The 13413-nt window shown below is 41.7% G+C and overlaps 1 protein-coding gene across 2 annotated transcripts; it reads left to right on the forward strand.

Annotated features, from left to right (window-relative positions):
• Window positions 1–1160: 1160 nt before the first annotated feature.
• On the forward strand, window positions 1161–10782 carry LOC310901935 (caspase-8-like). Of its 2 annotated transcripts, none has more exons than XM_083842640.1 (9): window positions 1161–1241; window positions 4413–5184; window positions 5787–5892; window positions 6913–7051; window positions 7151–7207; window positions 7547–7614; window positions 8120–8255; window positions 9080–9581; window positions 9878–10782. In XM_083842640.1, exons 2-9 carry the CDS (start codon window positions 4880–4882, stop codon window positions 10011–10013), a joined length of 1449 nt encoding a protein of 482 aa, XP_083698766.1. In that variant the 5' UTR covers window positions 1161–1241; window positions 4413–4879; the 3' UTR covers window positions 10014–10782. The 2 variants fall into 2 exon arrangements, with proteins under 2 accessions (XP_083698766.1, XP_083698765.1); XM_083842639.1 differs by lacking the exon at window positions 1161–1241 and adding an exon at window positions 1413–2438.
• Window positions 10783–13413: the final 2631 nt, after the last annotated feature.

The following is a 13413-nucleotide window of genomic DNA, read 5'->3' on the forward strand; positions in this document are numbered from 1 at the left end:
ATCCTTTCATTATCCTTTCATTAAAGATGGTAGAAAAGAGTAAATTAAATTCAGGACATTCATGATAATGGCAGCTGATGCCATGTGCTTACCTTGCATCTTCAGCAATGTGTACATGGTGTGTGGGAGCTGCCCAGGAGTCTAACAGCCACATCCCTTCTAAGCTTTGTAACAAGGTAAAGGATGGATATGAGGCAATATGTAACTTCTGCTTTTTTTTAGTTTGTGTTTTTTGGAGATCTGTGTTTAAACGTAATGCAATGGTTCTTTATTCGTTACTGCTTGTCTTCCAGAAGTGAGAATTTTATTTATTTCTAATTCCACAGAATATGTGGAGCATTTTGCTTCAGTTACCGGTTTTCACCTTCCAAGTAAAAGGGAGAATGTCAGTTCTTCGAGTCAAAGCTCTGTTCATACAGGCTTCATAAATAGGCGTTACTAGCACAACGTAAATGAGAGTGCTGTTTGTGGCAAATGCTAATAGAAGATGTTATGATACAGCTCTACGGATGACATTTGGTTAACCATCTAGGAAAAATGCAGCAACAATTTAATTACATTTTTATAGCATTTTCATAAATGAGACCTTAATATGAAGTTAGTTTGTAAATGCTGTTTTATGACATGGAAATGTTGTTTAAATAAAATCACTGCTTCCTCTGGGAGAAACTTGCTGGAAGGTGGCAGCTGTTCCAGTACAATTGAGAGAAAATATCACTGGTGTTAGTTAAGTTGTGAATCCATGGTATTTCCATTTCTTCATATTTTTCTGTGAAAAAATAACCCTCTCCACATGAGGAGGGTTTAATGTCTAATATCAAATTTACCTATTTGTTATATTTGGTGTTACATGGGTTTTTTGAATGATACAACAATATACTGAAATCACAACATGAAAATAACACAGCAGTTGCACTATACAGTTGAAGTTGAATACAATACAAATGTGAGATTCTCATCACCAGTCTCCACATGCTCACTGCTATGACACTGGCTGTCTCTAGTTGATAGGAAGGAATATGTGGCTTGAACCAACTCAATCCCATTGTTCTCTTCAGTTTGTTTAATCACTTGTGCAGTTTTTATACTTTGTGTTGGGCTTAGCCGCATACAATCCCCTCTCTATGCTAGTCTGGCTAGCTCAGGAAGACATTGTTCTTTGTCTCAGGCAACCTGATGACTCACTGGTGCAGCTGTCTCCTCTAAAACTGAGGATACCCTTCAGTCTCCGCAGTGTTGAGGTAAGTTCAGCTTTCTTTACGATATAAATACTAGCTTGTACAAAAAACATAATTGCAATGAAGACTTAAGTGTAACTATGTTTTTTTAACATTGGCTTGTGCTACAGACTGTTGCAATGTTTTTTTTAAACAGGGAAGGGGCAAGGGCAGTGAGGTCGGGATGAAGGGGGGGGGGAAATGTGTTGGAAACTAATGTATTGATAGTGGGAAAAGAAGTGACCGTGGACAAACAGATGAGGAGTAGTGGCAGAGAATAATGGTCGTTGTCTGTTCTTGGACACACTATCCAGGCCCAGCAAGAAGAATTAGGAGCCTTGATTCATACCATCCTTGGATTGTGGCTCAGATATAATCTAGTTAATTCCTTTGCCATGTTTGTGGTGAGGCTGTCTGTCAATTATTGTTACAAGTAATTTCAGGAAGCAGCTATGCTGTGAATTTTTATGTGACTCATGCACTGATCAACAAAACTACTTTCCTTCTTGGGTTGAGCAAAATATGCTCATACAGGCCTGCAGCCGGGTGGATGATATGTTCTTCTATGTATTTGTTGTCCCCCCCCCCCGAACTGAAAGGTAAGAAGGAAATTTGAAGGCTCTGCAGCTTTCTGACTGTTTTTCCTCTGTAGCACAACTTGGAGAATGGTGAGGGGCAATTACGTCTCCTTTCTGAAGGCACTCAGCTATAATTATTCAGTCTGTCCTCCCTTTTCTTCACCTCCTGTCTGGGAGGCAGACTTTTGTGCTGAAACAATACTGGCACACAACTCTGTATTTTGCTTTCAGCCAGTAGAAGCGTTAACACCAGGAAGTGGGCTCAGAAGGTTGGCAGGAAAGCAAGGCTGATGAGTTAAAACCCTGTAGGCTTAAGTTGCAAGCAGGCAAGATCAGAGTGACGTTGTTTGAAAGGGGAAATGCTTAGAAGAGTAGGAGACGACAGAATGCGGAAACTATGTTATTCGGAGGCATGAATCTCTGCCCTCTTAATTTGCATCTCCTTACCTATTTGTTCAGTTTAACATCAGTTTCCCAGAGAGCTGTGTACACCCCCCTTCCATGGGAAGTTTATCATTGTCTCTGCTGTAAAGATTTTAGGGTCACCTGGTAATCTGCCACTATTGGGATGGGTTAGTGGTACGTGTGCGGAGCCTGCCTGTGTTCAGATCATGGCCTGCTTTCTACCACTGCATGGGCTTCTGTAAGTATGTGTTTTCCCACTACCTCTATAAAGGTTTGCTCTTAAGTTTTCAAAGTGGTGTAAAGTTAGTTAATCTACTGGGGAGTTTTGATTGTTTTGTTTTAGATTTAACTGCTGTCTGTGTCTGTTGTCCGTAAGATCAGGGACTTGAAGTCTAAGGAGAAGTGGAAATAAAATCCACAACATTTAGGAGATCCAGCTGTGCAGCTGAGAGTTCAGAGCTAGATTTTTCTCAGGAAATGTTCAGTGTTCAGCCTGTGCTTGCTGCCTTTTTTAATTCTGACCTACTAACTAATTTGGGAACACGTTCTCTGGAATTACTCAGATCTGCCTTTTTTTTTCAGCTCGAGATGTGTCAAATTATGAACAGATAACAGCATGTTTAGTTTGAAGTGGCTTTTGTGCAGTGTGCTAAAAAATATAGTTAAGATCTTTGGGAATTCCCAGATACTCATTTCTGTATTTCCTTTCTGTAGTCGTGCCTTTACTTATTGCTCTGTCTGTTCTATTATTGACAGCTACAGGAATTCCCCAGCCCCCTGATGTGACTGGGCTTTGTGGTTCCAAACTGTCATACGTTTCTAGCTAGATGGAAAGTTATTCTGGACATTGCTTCTGAGCTTGGCTTAGGTCTTTTACATTAGTTTTATATTCCTCTAGCCACTTTGTGTTTAGGCCTGCTTTGTTCTGGCATATCAGTGCAAAGAGAAGGATCCATACCTCCTGTAGTCTATTTACTAGAAAGAGCTTGTTTTAACATGACTTGAGGGCATGTTAGCTCATAGGCTGTTATAAAAATATCTTGCTGCATTCAGGTTACTTCCACCTGTGACCCAACTTGTACACATATTGTAATCAAGTATCTTGCGTAGTGCTTTGTACATTGATAAATGACTTCTACGATAATAATGTAAATATTTCTGCTTAATATATTGCCAAACATGTTTTTCCTTTTTTTAGGGGGAGTGGGGTGGTGTGGTGTCTGTCTGTTTTTAAATCAGTGCATATCTTGTTTGACACCTTGTTTATTTCTTTGGGGACTGTGGATGCTTGAGGGTGGCTCTCCTGATAAGGTGTTAATGTTCAATTTCAGAAGGATGAAAATCCATCTAATAAAATCTCCTCCCTTCCGTTGTTGCGAAATACCCTCTACGCTACAGAAGATGTAACAGAGGTTATGTAGCATTTTAAGGTCTCACCCCATCGTGCTGTGCTCCTATAAGTGTGTTGCTAAAAGTCCTCAGGGCTCGGAGGGAAGCTGGTTCAACAGCCAGTGCCTGTTAGGGTATAGAGTTGACCACCTGAACTGTGTGTGTGTATTTCCTGTCAGTGTCCTAGGAACAGCTCGTGAAGAGAAAGTTCATTTGTGGCATTCTGAGCTTCTTTCTGTTCATGTTAAAATGGTGATGAATTGTTAGTGCCCTTAAATTAGAGAGGTATGATTGCAGCAAATGCCCAGGCAGAGGGAGCTTCTGACCTGCACAAGTTCATTTTTTTTTTTCAAGAATGTACTCTTTCATCTCAGAAATATCTTCAGACATGTGAAGATAATGGCATGGCTTGGGAAAATATTTTATTGGCAAACTCATCTTTGTATTTTTAACCACTGAAGTGTCACTCCTGCAATTAGTTTTCAAGTGGGCTCAACATGTATTTTTTTATGAAGTACTTGAAAATGCAGGTAGAGCTCTCATTTGCTTCCCCCACCAATTTCCACTTACTGATTTCACTGAGAGGATGTATGAATTCTATGAAGCAAAAAGAGAAGAATTCAAACAAGCAGGGGGCAGCTTTAATATGAAACAGTGTGCAGCATGTTGTGTTATGCATGTAGTATGAAATCAGTCATGCTATGTAAAAGTCACTTTTCCTGTCAGTAGTACACGTTTGAAGTTGTATGAAAACATCCTTTTTCTGCTGGAAAAAGAAGACCTATTTGGTATTGGTTTTTTGTTTTTGTTTGTTTTCTAACAGTAAAGAGGGATGTATTAGTATTTCGTGACAACGGAAGAAAAAGAAATCTGAGGTATGGTGGCTCCCAGGCTGAAGGGAAGAGCTTGCCCAGCAGTGACACCCAAGGAGATGAGCTCATGGGAGGTCAGTTCTGGTGGATGGTAACCAGACCCTGCGCTCTCCACCTAGTTGTGCCAAGTGTATGGTAGGGATTTTCTGCTTCCTCAGAATGTTTCTATCTTTTTAAATAGTGCTCCATAACTGCAAACAGAGTGGGCCTCAGGTGTGTCTGAGAGAGCTCCTCTCTGGCAGGCACACAGCTTTTAAGTTAAACTGGGGAGTTTCTAGTTAGGAATCCAGAAAGAACTACAGCTCCCAGTGGCCCACGCGCCACCTCCCTCCCATGCCCGGTGGCAGACGGAAGCACAGCAGCAGTGGTGAGAAGGCCGGTGGTGAGGAAGTGGTTGTGGCCTGGGCCTGACTGGGCCATGGAGTTCTCCAGACAGCTCTATGCTATCAGCGAGGCGCTGGACAGGGCTGAGCTGGCGGCTATGAAGTTTCTCAGCTTGGAGCACGTCCCTGTGAGGAAGCAGGAAGCCATTGAGGAGCCCAAGGCCTTCTTCCAGGCGCTGCTGGAGAAAGGCATGATCGAGGCAGGGGACCTGGCCTTCCTGCGGGAGCTGCTCTACCGGATCAATCGGATGGACCTCTTGGCTGCCCAGCTGGGCTCCAGCCGAGAGGTGATGGAGAGGGAGCTTCAGATCCCAGGCAGGGCACGGGTGTCACCGTTCAGGTGAGTGGCTAGTGGCATGGGTTCACCGGGTGGCCTGGGGTGGTGGTGGGCTGAGCCTGGCCCTGGAGCTTGCTCTCTGGGATCCACTGACCTCAGGTGGGTCAGTGTAAGTTTTTTACAGATGAGTTGAACACCAGGCTAAGGTTTGGAAATACACAAGCTCCTGCGTCTTTCCAGGGGAAAGCAGGTATAAGCAGTAGAGAAAATAGAAATTTCTATCCCCTAGAAGGGAGAAAACGAAGCTGCACCTTTCTGAAATAGTTCACAGCTTATCACGGTCTTTCCCCCCCCTACCCCCCCAAGGGCTGTGGGCTGTAGTAAGTGACTGGCTGTGACTGTCTCTGTACTCAGTACTAGAAAGTCTCAGTGCAGTTTTGATTTTAGGAAAACACAGATCTTTTTAATTACAGCTGGAAATGGTTTGATTTTTGGCTGTTCTGTTACTGAGATCCCCTCACGCTAAAAAGGAAGAAAGGGGCCCATGTGCTTGAGAAGGCAGCACAGAGGAGACTAAGGGGACAGTTGAACAGTACCGTGCCAAACTGCGCTAAGGAGCGTGCTAGGGAACATGGTGAAACAATGTCCTCCACTGCTCTTTCTAGGTACCTGCTCTATCAGCTGTCAGAAAACATCACAAAAGAGGAGATGAAGTGTTTCAAATTTCTTTTGGGGAAAGAATTACCAAAATGCAAGCTAAGCCCTGAAACTGTAAGAATTGCTTTAATCCTTTTCTTTTTTTTTTTTTTTTAAATTATTACTATAATGCATTGTAGCATTTGGGTTGCTCTGTGGGGAATGAGTGTCACTAAAACTGAAAAGACCATAAGGAAAAGGGTGACCCTTTTTGTTCTGTGCTAGTATTAACGTGTAGCTCTAGCAGTAGTCCTACAGCCCAGAGGACATGGGCCAGCCCTGGGACAGGCTTGACACCTTCATGCCCAGGCTCCACGTGGGACTGGGAGACTCAGTGGCTTTGATCCGTAGAAGGCTGCTGAGCTCATTCACTAATCTTTTCCGACTGATTTTGTTTTGGCTGCTTTCTAAGCCAGTATCAAACATAGAGAATCACCCACTGTGGCTATTACTTCATGTTTTGGTTCTGTTTATTTCCAAACTCAAAATACAGATCTAGGCAGCAGATCCTTGTCTGAGCTAAGACCCAAGAGCTTGGAGTTAACTTACAGAGATCCAGCTGCTGTTACACTATATCAGCCTGCAATTCTGACTGCCTAATGACAACTCTTTTAAAATCTTACCTCTTTCTTAGAGTAAAAACTGTGACCAATGAGTGGTTAGCTGTTATAGTAAATCCATGGGGTGACCACTGTGCTCTGCCACTCACTGTTAGGCAAGAGCTCCTGTCCCTTAGGTTCCCTCTTGCTTCAGAGAACTCTTTATACCGTACTTGCATGGTTATACCCATTGTTGCCACTGCCTGAAGTTGGTCACTAGCGTGATGCTTGTGTTTCAGCTGAGTGCAAAAAATTGCCACTGTAAGTCAGCTGAATGAAAGGTGTCATAAAAGTGATACTTTTTTTTCCTCCTGTGTGATCACCATTAGCTCTCCTGGATTAGATCTCAGCATTTCTGAGCAGTGTGAGGGAAATACGCATGTTGAAAAGATGCTTTTATTCAGGCTGGCTTGGGTGCACATGCACATGCTGCAGCTTCCTTCCCAGTAGCAGCATGGATGTGCCCTAAGAGCAAACTACCTTTCTGATTGCCCAGACAATGCTCGACGTTTTCACTGAGATGGAGAAGAAGGGGATTTTGGGAGAAGACAACCTTACTGTCCTGAAGACTCTTTGTGAAAAAATTGACAAGAGCCTGTTGAAGAAAATTGAAGAATATGAATTAAACCAATTTGGTAAACTAAATCAAAACAAAACAAGGCCTCTTTCCCACAAGTTTTATTCTTGAAGTGACACGTAGGTATCTTACAGGACTAATAATGAATGCTTTTCAGGTGAAGAAGAGATGCTTGTAACAGAAGGACAGAGGAGCAGCCCAGGAGTCCCTGAAGGTAAGTGAAACTCCTTCCAAAACGAATCTTCTGCTTTTCTCTAGCTTTTGGACCCTCTACATCACTTGCATCTCACTTCTTTACACATGTGCCTCTCGGAAAAGTGATCAGATATGCAACTGTTTACTAACTCATCACAGTACTTTTAACTCCCTTTTAGGTGATTTTTCTTGGTGTGGTTTATAGCTAACAAGAACAGTCATTCAACCACAGTTCAGTATTTTCAGAGAACAGTTTAACTCTTGGAAGTACTTGTGAATAGAGAATAGGAACAGAGATTCAATTATTTCTCTAATGTTATGTTCTCTACTTACGCATACTTTCTTTATGTGTATTCAGCCTGTCCCAGATTGCGGGCGTCATGTGTGGCACACGATTCTCCTGGCAGTTGTGATCAGTTTTCCCAGGTAAGTCAGTACGTGTCTTAAAAATGTCATAATTTTGTCTCAGAAGAGATCATTCCTTTGGGAGGCAAACAGTTCTTATATGCACAGCCTGTTAAAGGCGCAGTCTAGAAAAATAAAAATGCACTCTGTAGTGTCCCTTATTTTGATACTAAGTCATGGGCAGAACCTGCTGCAGTGTTAAAACAACAACAAAAAAAACATTTGTAAAGTAGCAAGGTAAGCCAAGTTTGTTATACCAGGAAGTATGCAGTAGGTGGATGACTGGGCCTGGAAAAGTGGGTGAATGCAGCACCCTTTGTGGGCCGAGCATGATGATGAAGGCTTGGAGGGACAGGGTGCTGTTGTGCAGCACCAAAGACTCCCAGAGGCGGTGGAGCAGCAAATTGCCACATCCTGGGAGCAAAGCTGTGCAGGGAGAGCTGCCCAGTGAGGCCAGTTGCCTCCTTACCCCTCTGTGCCACAAGCAAGGGCTGAGAAGCAGTCATAAGCAGTCTCTTTCCAACAGCTTGAAGCTTACAAAATGACCAGCCGACCCCGTGGAGTATGCCTGATCCTGAATAATCACAATTTTGCAAAAGCCAGGAAAGAAGTCCCAGAACTCAAAAAGATGAATGATCGGAATGGGACAGATGTGGATGCAGGTACAGTGAACATTAAAAGATGACTTTGCATATCTTCACTTCAGGGAGAGTAGACTGACTTAAAAATAGGAAATACTTCGTATTCTGCACTAGGTGTTTGAAGTTCAAGCTTCCATTTCTAGTCTACTTTTCTTGTAGTGACTGAGTTGCATACTACTTCTAAAATCTGCAGAACCAGAATTTGGATTTCAGTTAACATCCAGCTTAAAGGGAAACAAAAAAGTTTTGTGGGTGGCATGGAGTTTAGGGACTCTTTTATGTCACTATTCAGTGGCCCTGATTTTAGCAGGCTGTCCTGCAAGAGTAGCGTAGCTCATTGCAGGTCCTAGGATCCTCGAAATGGGCATATTTGCGCTATCTAGACCAAGAGATAAAATCCATCAGCAGGACTTCGCTGATAGAATTGAACTCTTAACTTAATTCAAGAGTCAGAGTGCAAGTAATCTTCTGTGACACAGGTATTACCCAAAAATGTAATGCCTCCACTCTCGGGGAAAGCAATAGCAATGTTTGACACCTGTTGTGAGAGGAAAAAACTAGCTTTGAAAGTTGGCTGGGGAGATAACAGCTAGTTCTGCACTTTTCCATACAAAGACAATACTAAACAGCAAAATCACAAGGAAGGCTTGTAATGAGGGCTAAGGGAATTTGATACAAATATGATTAGTGATTAGACTTCTAGATTATTTTCAGAGCAGGAGTATAACTACCTGGATAGTAGTATAGCAGGATTTAAAATAAATGGCTTCCTCTAGAAACATAATTTGCAAAAAGAGTCCAGTTTTTATAAGACTGCTTTAATCACCCTTCTGTTTACTTTCTAGCTGCTCTGAGCAAAGTCTTCAGCACCCTTCATTTTAAGATAGAAGAATATAAAGACCTCACTGCAGAAGAAATCCGTAAGATTGTGAACATCTACCGGTGCAAAGATCACAATGACAAAGACTGTTTTGTTTGCTGTGTTCTCTCTCATGGAAAAAAAGGCATTATATATGGTGTTGATGGACAGGAAGTACCTATCCAGGAACTGACCACTTCTTTCACTGGGCAGAATTGTCACTCACTTGCTGGAAAACCAAAAGTCTTCTTTGTTCAGGCATGCCAAGGTGATGCTCGCCAGAAAGGTGTAACCATTGAAACAGATTCTGGAGAGCAAGATTCTTCTCTAGAAACAGATGCAAGATTTCAGCTCGAGTGCATCCCCTCGGAGGCAGACTTCCTCTTGGGCATGGCTACCTTGCAAGACTATGTTTCCTACAGAAGCTCAAGCCAGGGGAGCTGGTACATACAGTCACTATGCCAGCACTTGGAGAACAGCTGTCCTCGGTAACTGTATTTCCATAAACTACTTTGTGGCAACACTGTATTTTTTTAAATTCTGAATTACAAGAGTTTGATTTGAGTGCAGTGGTAGATGATATGCAGTGGCAGTGCTTGCTCAGAGTGACAACAGCAATTTAGAACAGAGTAACACCATTTATATTGTTTGAAGCGGCTTACCTAACTGCTTTGAAGCCTCTTTAAAACTGAAGCTGTTAGCACTCGCATAGGTTATGATATATGAGAATGCAGTATGTTTTCTGATGTTAAATGCTGCTATAATACAATATGTATTTTTGCAGAGGAGAAGATATTCTCACCATCCTGACAGCCGTGAATCAAGAGGTGAGCAGAAAGATTGACAAACAGAATGCAGCGAAGCAGATGCCACAGCCCAGTTTCACTCTGAGGAAAAAGCTCATCTTTCCTGTCAACTAAATTGAGAAAGAACAGCAGAGCAAGAGGAGCTGCAGCAGCCTTAAACAGGTGGTATCAGCTAAGAATTTGGTTAAATATAACAGACTTTCAGTGTCTACTGGTAGCACAAATGCAAATGTTTTTATTGATAATAGACAAGGAGCAAAAGTCTTAAGAACTTAGTATTAATTTGTATGACACTTTATACCTGAGAGCATCTCACCTGGTCTTGAATTTGTAGTTAGCTAGCATAAAATACACTCAGGGTCCTTTCAGCTGTACCACAATTGCTGTTTCTTTATTAAGATATATTGCAAATGCAAGTTTAAGAAGACAACAGTTATAAAGCCTTGTGTATTTTATACTGACTTTCCTAAAATAAAAGGGGGGGCTGCTGATTCTACAGGATACACACATCAGTGTGTTTTGTTACTTTCTTCCCCCCCCCTTTAAATCGTTTAGAGTCTTGGTATTCCTTAAGAAAAAGTCAAGAACTTGTCCTCCAGCATACTTAGCAGTTCATAGTTGTGACCTGCATTTCAGAGTATTCTCTACCCCTAACATCTTTACATTCAAATCAATTACACAGGTGCAGCTTTATGCTTGAAGATGTTCACTTACCTTGCTGACCTTTGAGTCACAGTTGTAGGCGTAGAAAAAGAAGAATTTACTAGATAAGTGAACAGCTCTTTAGAAACATTATATTGCCTATATTACCTCTGTGATTAGTATGTGCACAGAACAGGGATTTTTCACAAGCTTTGAGTAAAAGCTAAAGCTTTTTTACTCCTTTTATTTTGTCGGATTTTGACTTTTTTTTCACATGAGATGTTCATTCAGTTACATCCTTGTTACAGATTTCAGTGTTAGTAATTGTATCAACGTAGGTGATGATTTAGCTGAACAGATAACTCTTCAGTGGGACTATTTTAGGAGCCTAAGTCCTTCCCTGGTCTCCTGTACTGAATATTTCTTCGTTCTTTGCTAACAGTTTGTGTCTGTAAGGATAAGGGTAGAGTGATACTTGACTGATAAAAATGAGAACCTTAAATGGCAAATGCAGCAAGCAGTTACAGAAGCAGGAAAATTTGGGAGTAACTTCCAAATTCTGGGAGTAATTTTCCCAGATACTTGTTAATACTTGTTTAGGGAGTCATCATGAAACCCTTGAAAGTTGTGCTGAAGCAAGGACTAATAGACGAGCTTCTACATACAAGCTATTTGGAAATGTCTAAAAAGATGTAATCCAAGAGAAGCCAACAAATTATTTTTCTTGAATAGAAACTATAAGCAAACAAGCATATTATTCTGTTAGCAAAATAATTAATGTGACCTGGTTAATGTGGATTTTCATCCACATGTACTTTTCAGCACTTTACCTGTGCTCTTCATCATGCCTGTGTTCTTCAGCAACTTCCAGTTCTGTGCTGGAACCCTGGACTCCCTACCTCCCCTGCTACTCTAACTACCCTGCTTGTCACACTGTAGATCAGCCCAGTGGGGATCAGGTACAGTCAAATTACTGAACTCACACTGTTCCCTTTCCCTTAGAGGTGAAGCTGGATCTTCTTTAGTCCTATGGATTATACATATGGACAAAATTTAAGTGAGCCAAGAGATTCTGAATTCAGGAGTCTGACTGACAGCATGCTCACAAAGGAAACTTTTTCCTTGGGAATCAAAAGGAAAAGATACAGCAAATGCAAACAGTTGGCTATGCTGAGGGAGATAGTTACTCAGGATTTCATGGTGTAAAAATAGGGGTGAAATTTCCAGCAAGATTAATGCGTGCCATAACCAAGGTCTTACTATGAATCTCCTCATGTAACGAGTAATGAATCCAGTTAGCAATTCTTCACTTAGAAGTCAAGTCTGTAAGTTTTCAATCTTTTCCACAATTAGTCTCCTGCTATAAAGCAACTGCCATCTAGCTAATTCACGACGAATCCTTGCAGCTCCACAGACTAATTATTCACTACACTTACTCACGTGAAGGAAAAAGGAAATCACCTCTACTTCTAATGCTTCTGGTATGGTAGTAAATACGTAAAGCTAGATGACAACCACTGGACAGGCTTCAAAGGGCCTGTGCATGTTGCTGAGGCACACACATTGTGTGGTCTTAGAGGCACTCCTGCCACTGTGATGGCACACCAGGCAGTGACAAGTGTACAGCCATTGATAGGCCAGAGCACGCACAGCAAAATAAACATTTACAGATTTTAGAGTATTTTAACTTCATGCTAACTATCGTAGGTCTCTGCTCACTAATTCTGTACTTGCCTCAGGATAACATTTTCATCAAGGAGCAGTTATCTGGTGTTTTTCTTCAACTGATGTAATGTTCTGCTTGATGCTTCTCTTCTGCAGTAGATATTTTGCTTTCTTTGTGGAAAAGGAAGGGAAAAAAGCAGGTTTTTTTCTTTATAAATTTGAGCAACATCACAATTGGTAAATACAAACAGCAGCAAATGGTTAACTTGATTTGTGACAAACACGTATTAACAAATAACAAACACAGTTACTTTGACTCCCTCCTTGCTTCCCTAGTCACTTTTTTTTTAATTACTATTATTTATTTATTTTATTTTAAAGGAGCAGATTGTTAGAACTGTCACCCAGAAATAGTCTAAAATAGCCTAAATCTCAGAGAGTGAGGACTTCCCTTTATTCCCCCTTGTATGCATTTGCAGGTAACACTCTGGCAGTACAGCCCTAAGTAGACCACCATGATCTTTTACACCAACATACAGCTTCCTAACAGCTAATGGACAGGGCACTATTGCAGGCTGCCAGCGTATCCTCTCTTAAGCAGGATTTCCTCAGGGAAGTGAGTTGATTAGCAATAAGCTAAATTTGCTGTAAATTGAAAGAGAAAAAGAGTGGGACAGTGAAATGCAGAGCCTTTCTTGCACATACAGAATAAGCAAACATCCACACTGCAACAGCTCCCAGGATTTTTAGGCTGTCCTTACGCTGAATGCTGTAGTATCTGCAGCCTCCACAGCAGGGGAGTGCCCAGATTATCATTCTTAAAGAGTAGTAACTTAGAGGTGAAAGAGTAGGGCGCCTTAAAATACACAGCAGACATGTACCAGACATCAATCAACACAATCACCCTTTCCCTTAAAAGATGTGACTCCACCCCTTCAGGTATGTTTCCTAGCTCCATGGATTCCTGCTTAGGACATTTGAGACCCATTCCCCAGTACATCCTAGAAGTGTTGATGCTAGTGAAAGAGAAACAAGTATTGCAGCTTAGGTGCTTCAGTTTAAAGGGAATTCCTGGAGGGAGCGAGCTGAAAAAATAAAACAAAGCCTACCATAGCAATGCTAGTATTTTCCAAGTGTATTCGTTTGAAGAATCCCTGTTACTGCCTTCTCCCACCCCCCTCCTCAGCTCTGCAGCATTCCCTTCTTC

The sequence above is a fragment of the Anser anser genome, assembly GCF_964211835.1.
Source record: "Anser anser genome assembly, chromosome: 6".
NCBI lineage: Eukaryota > Metazoa > Chordata > Aves > Anseriformes > Anatidae > Anser > Anser anser.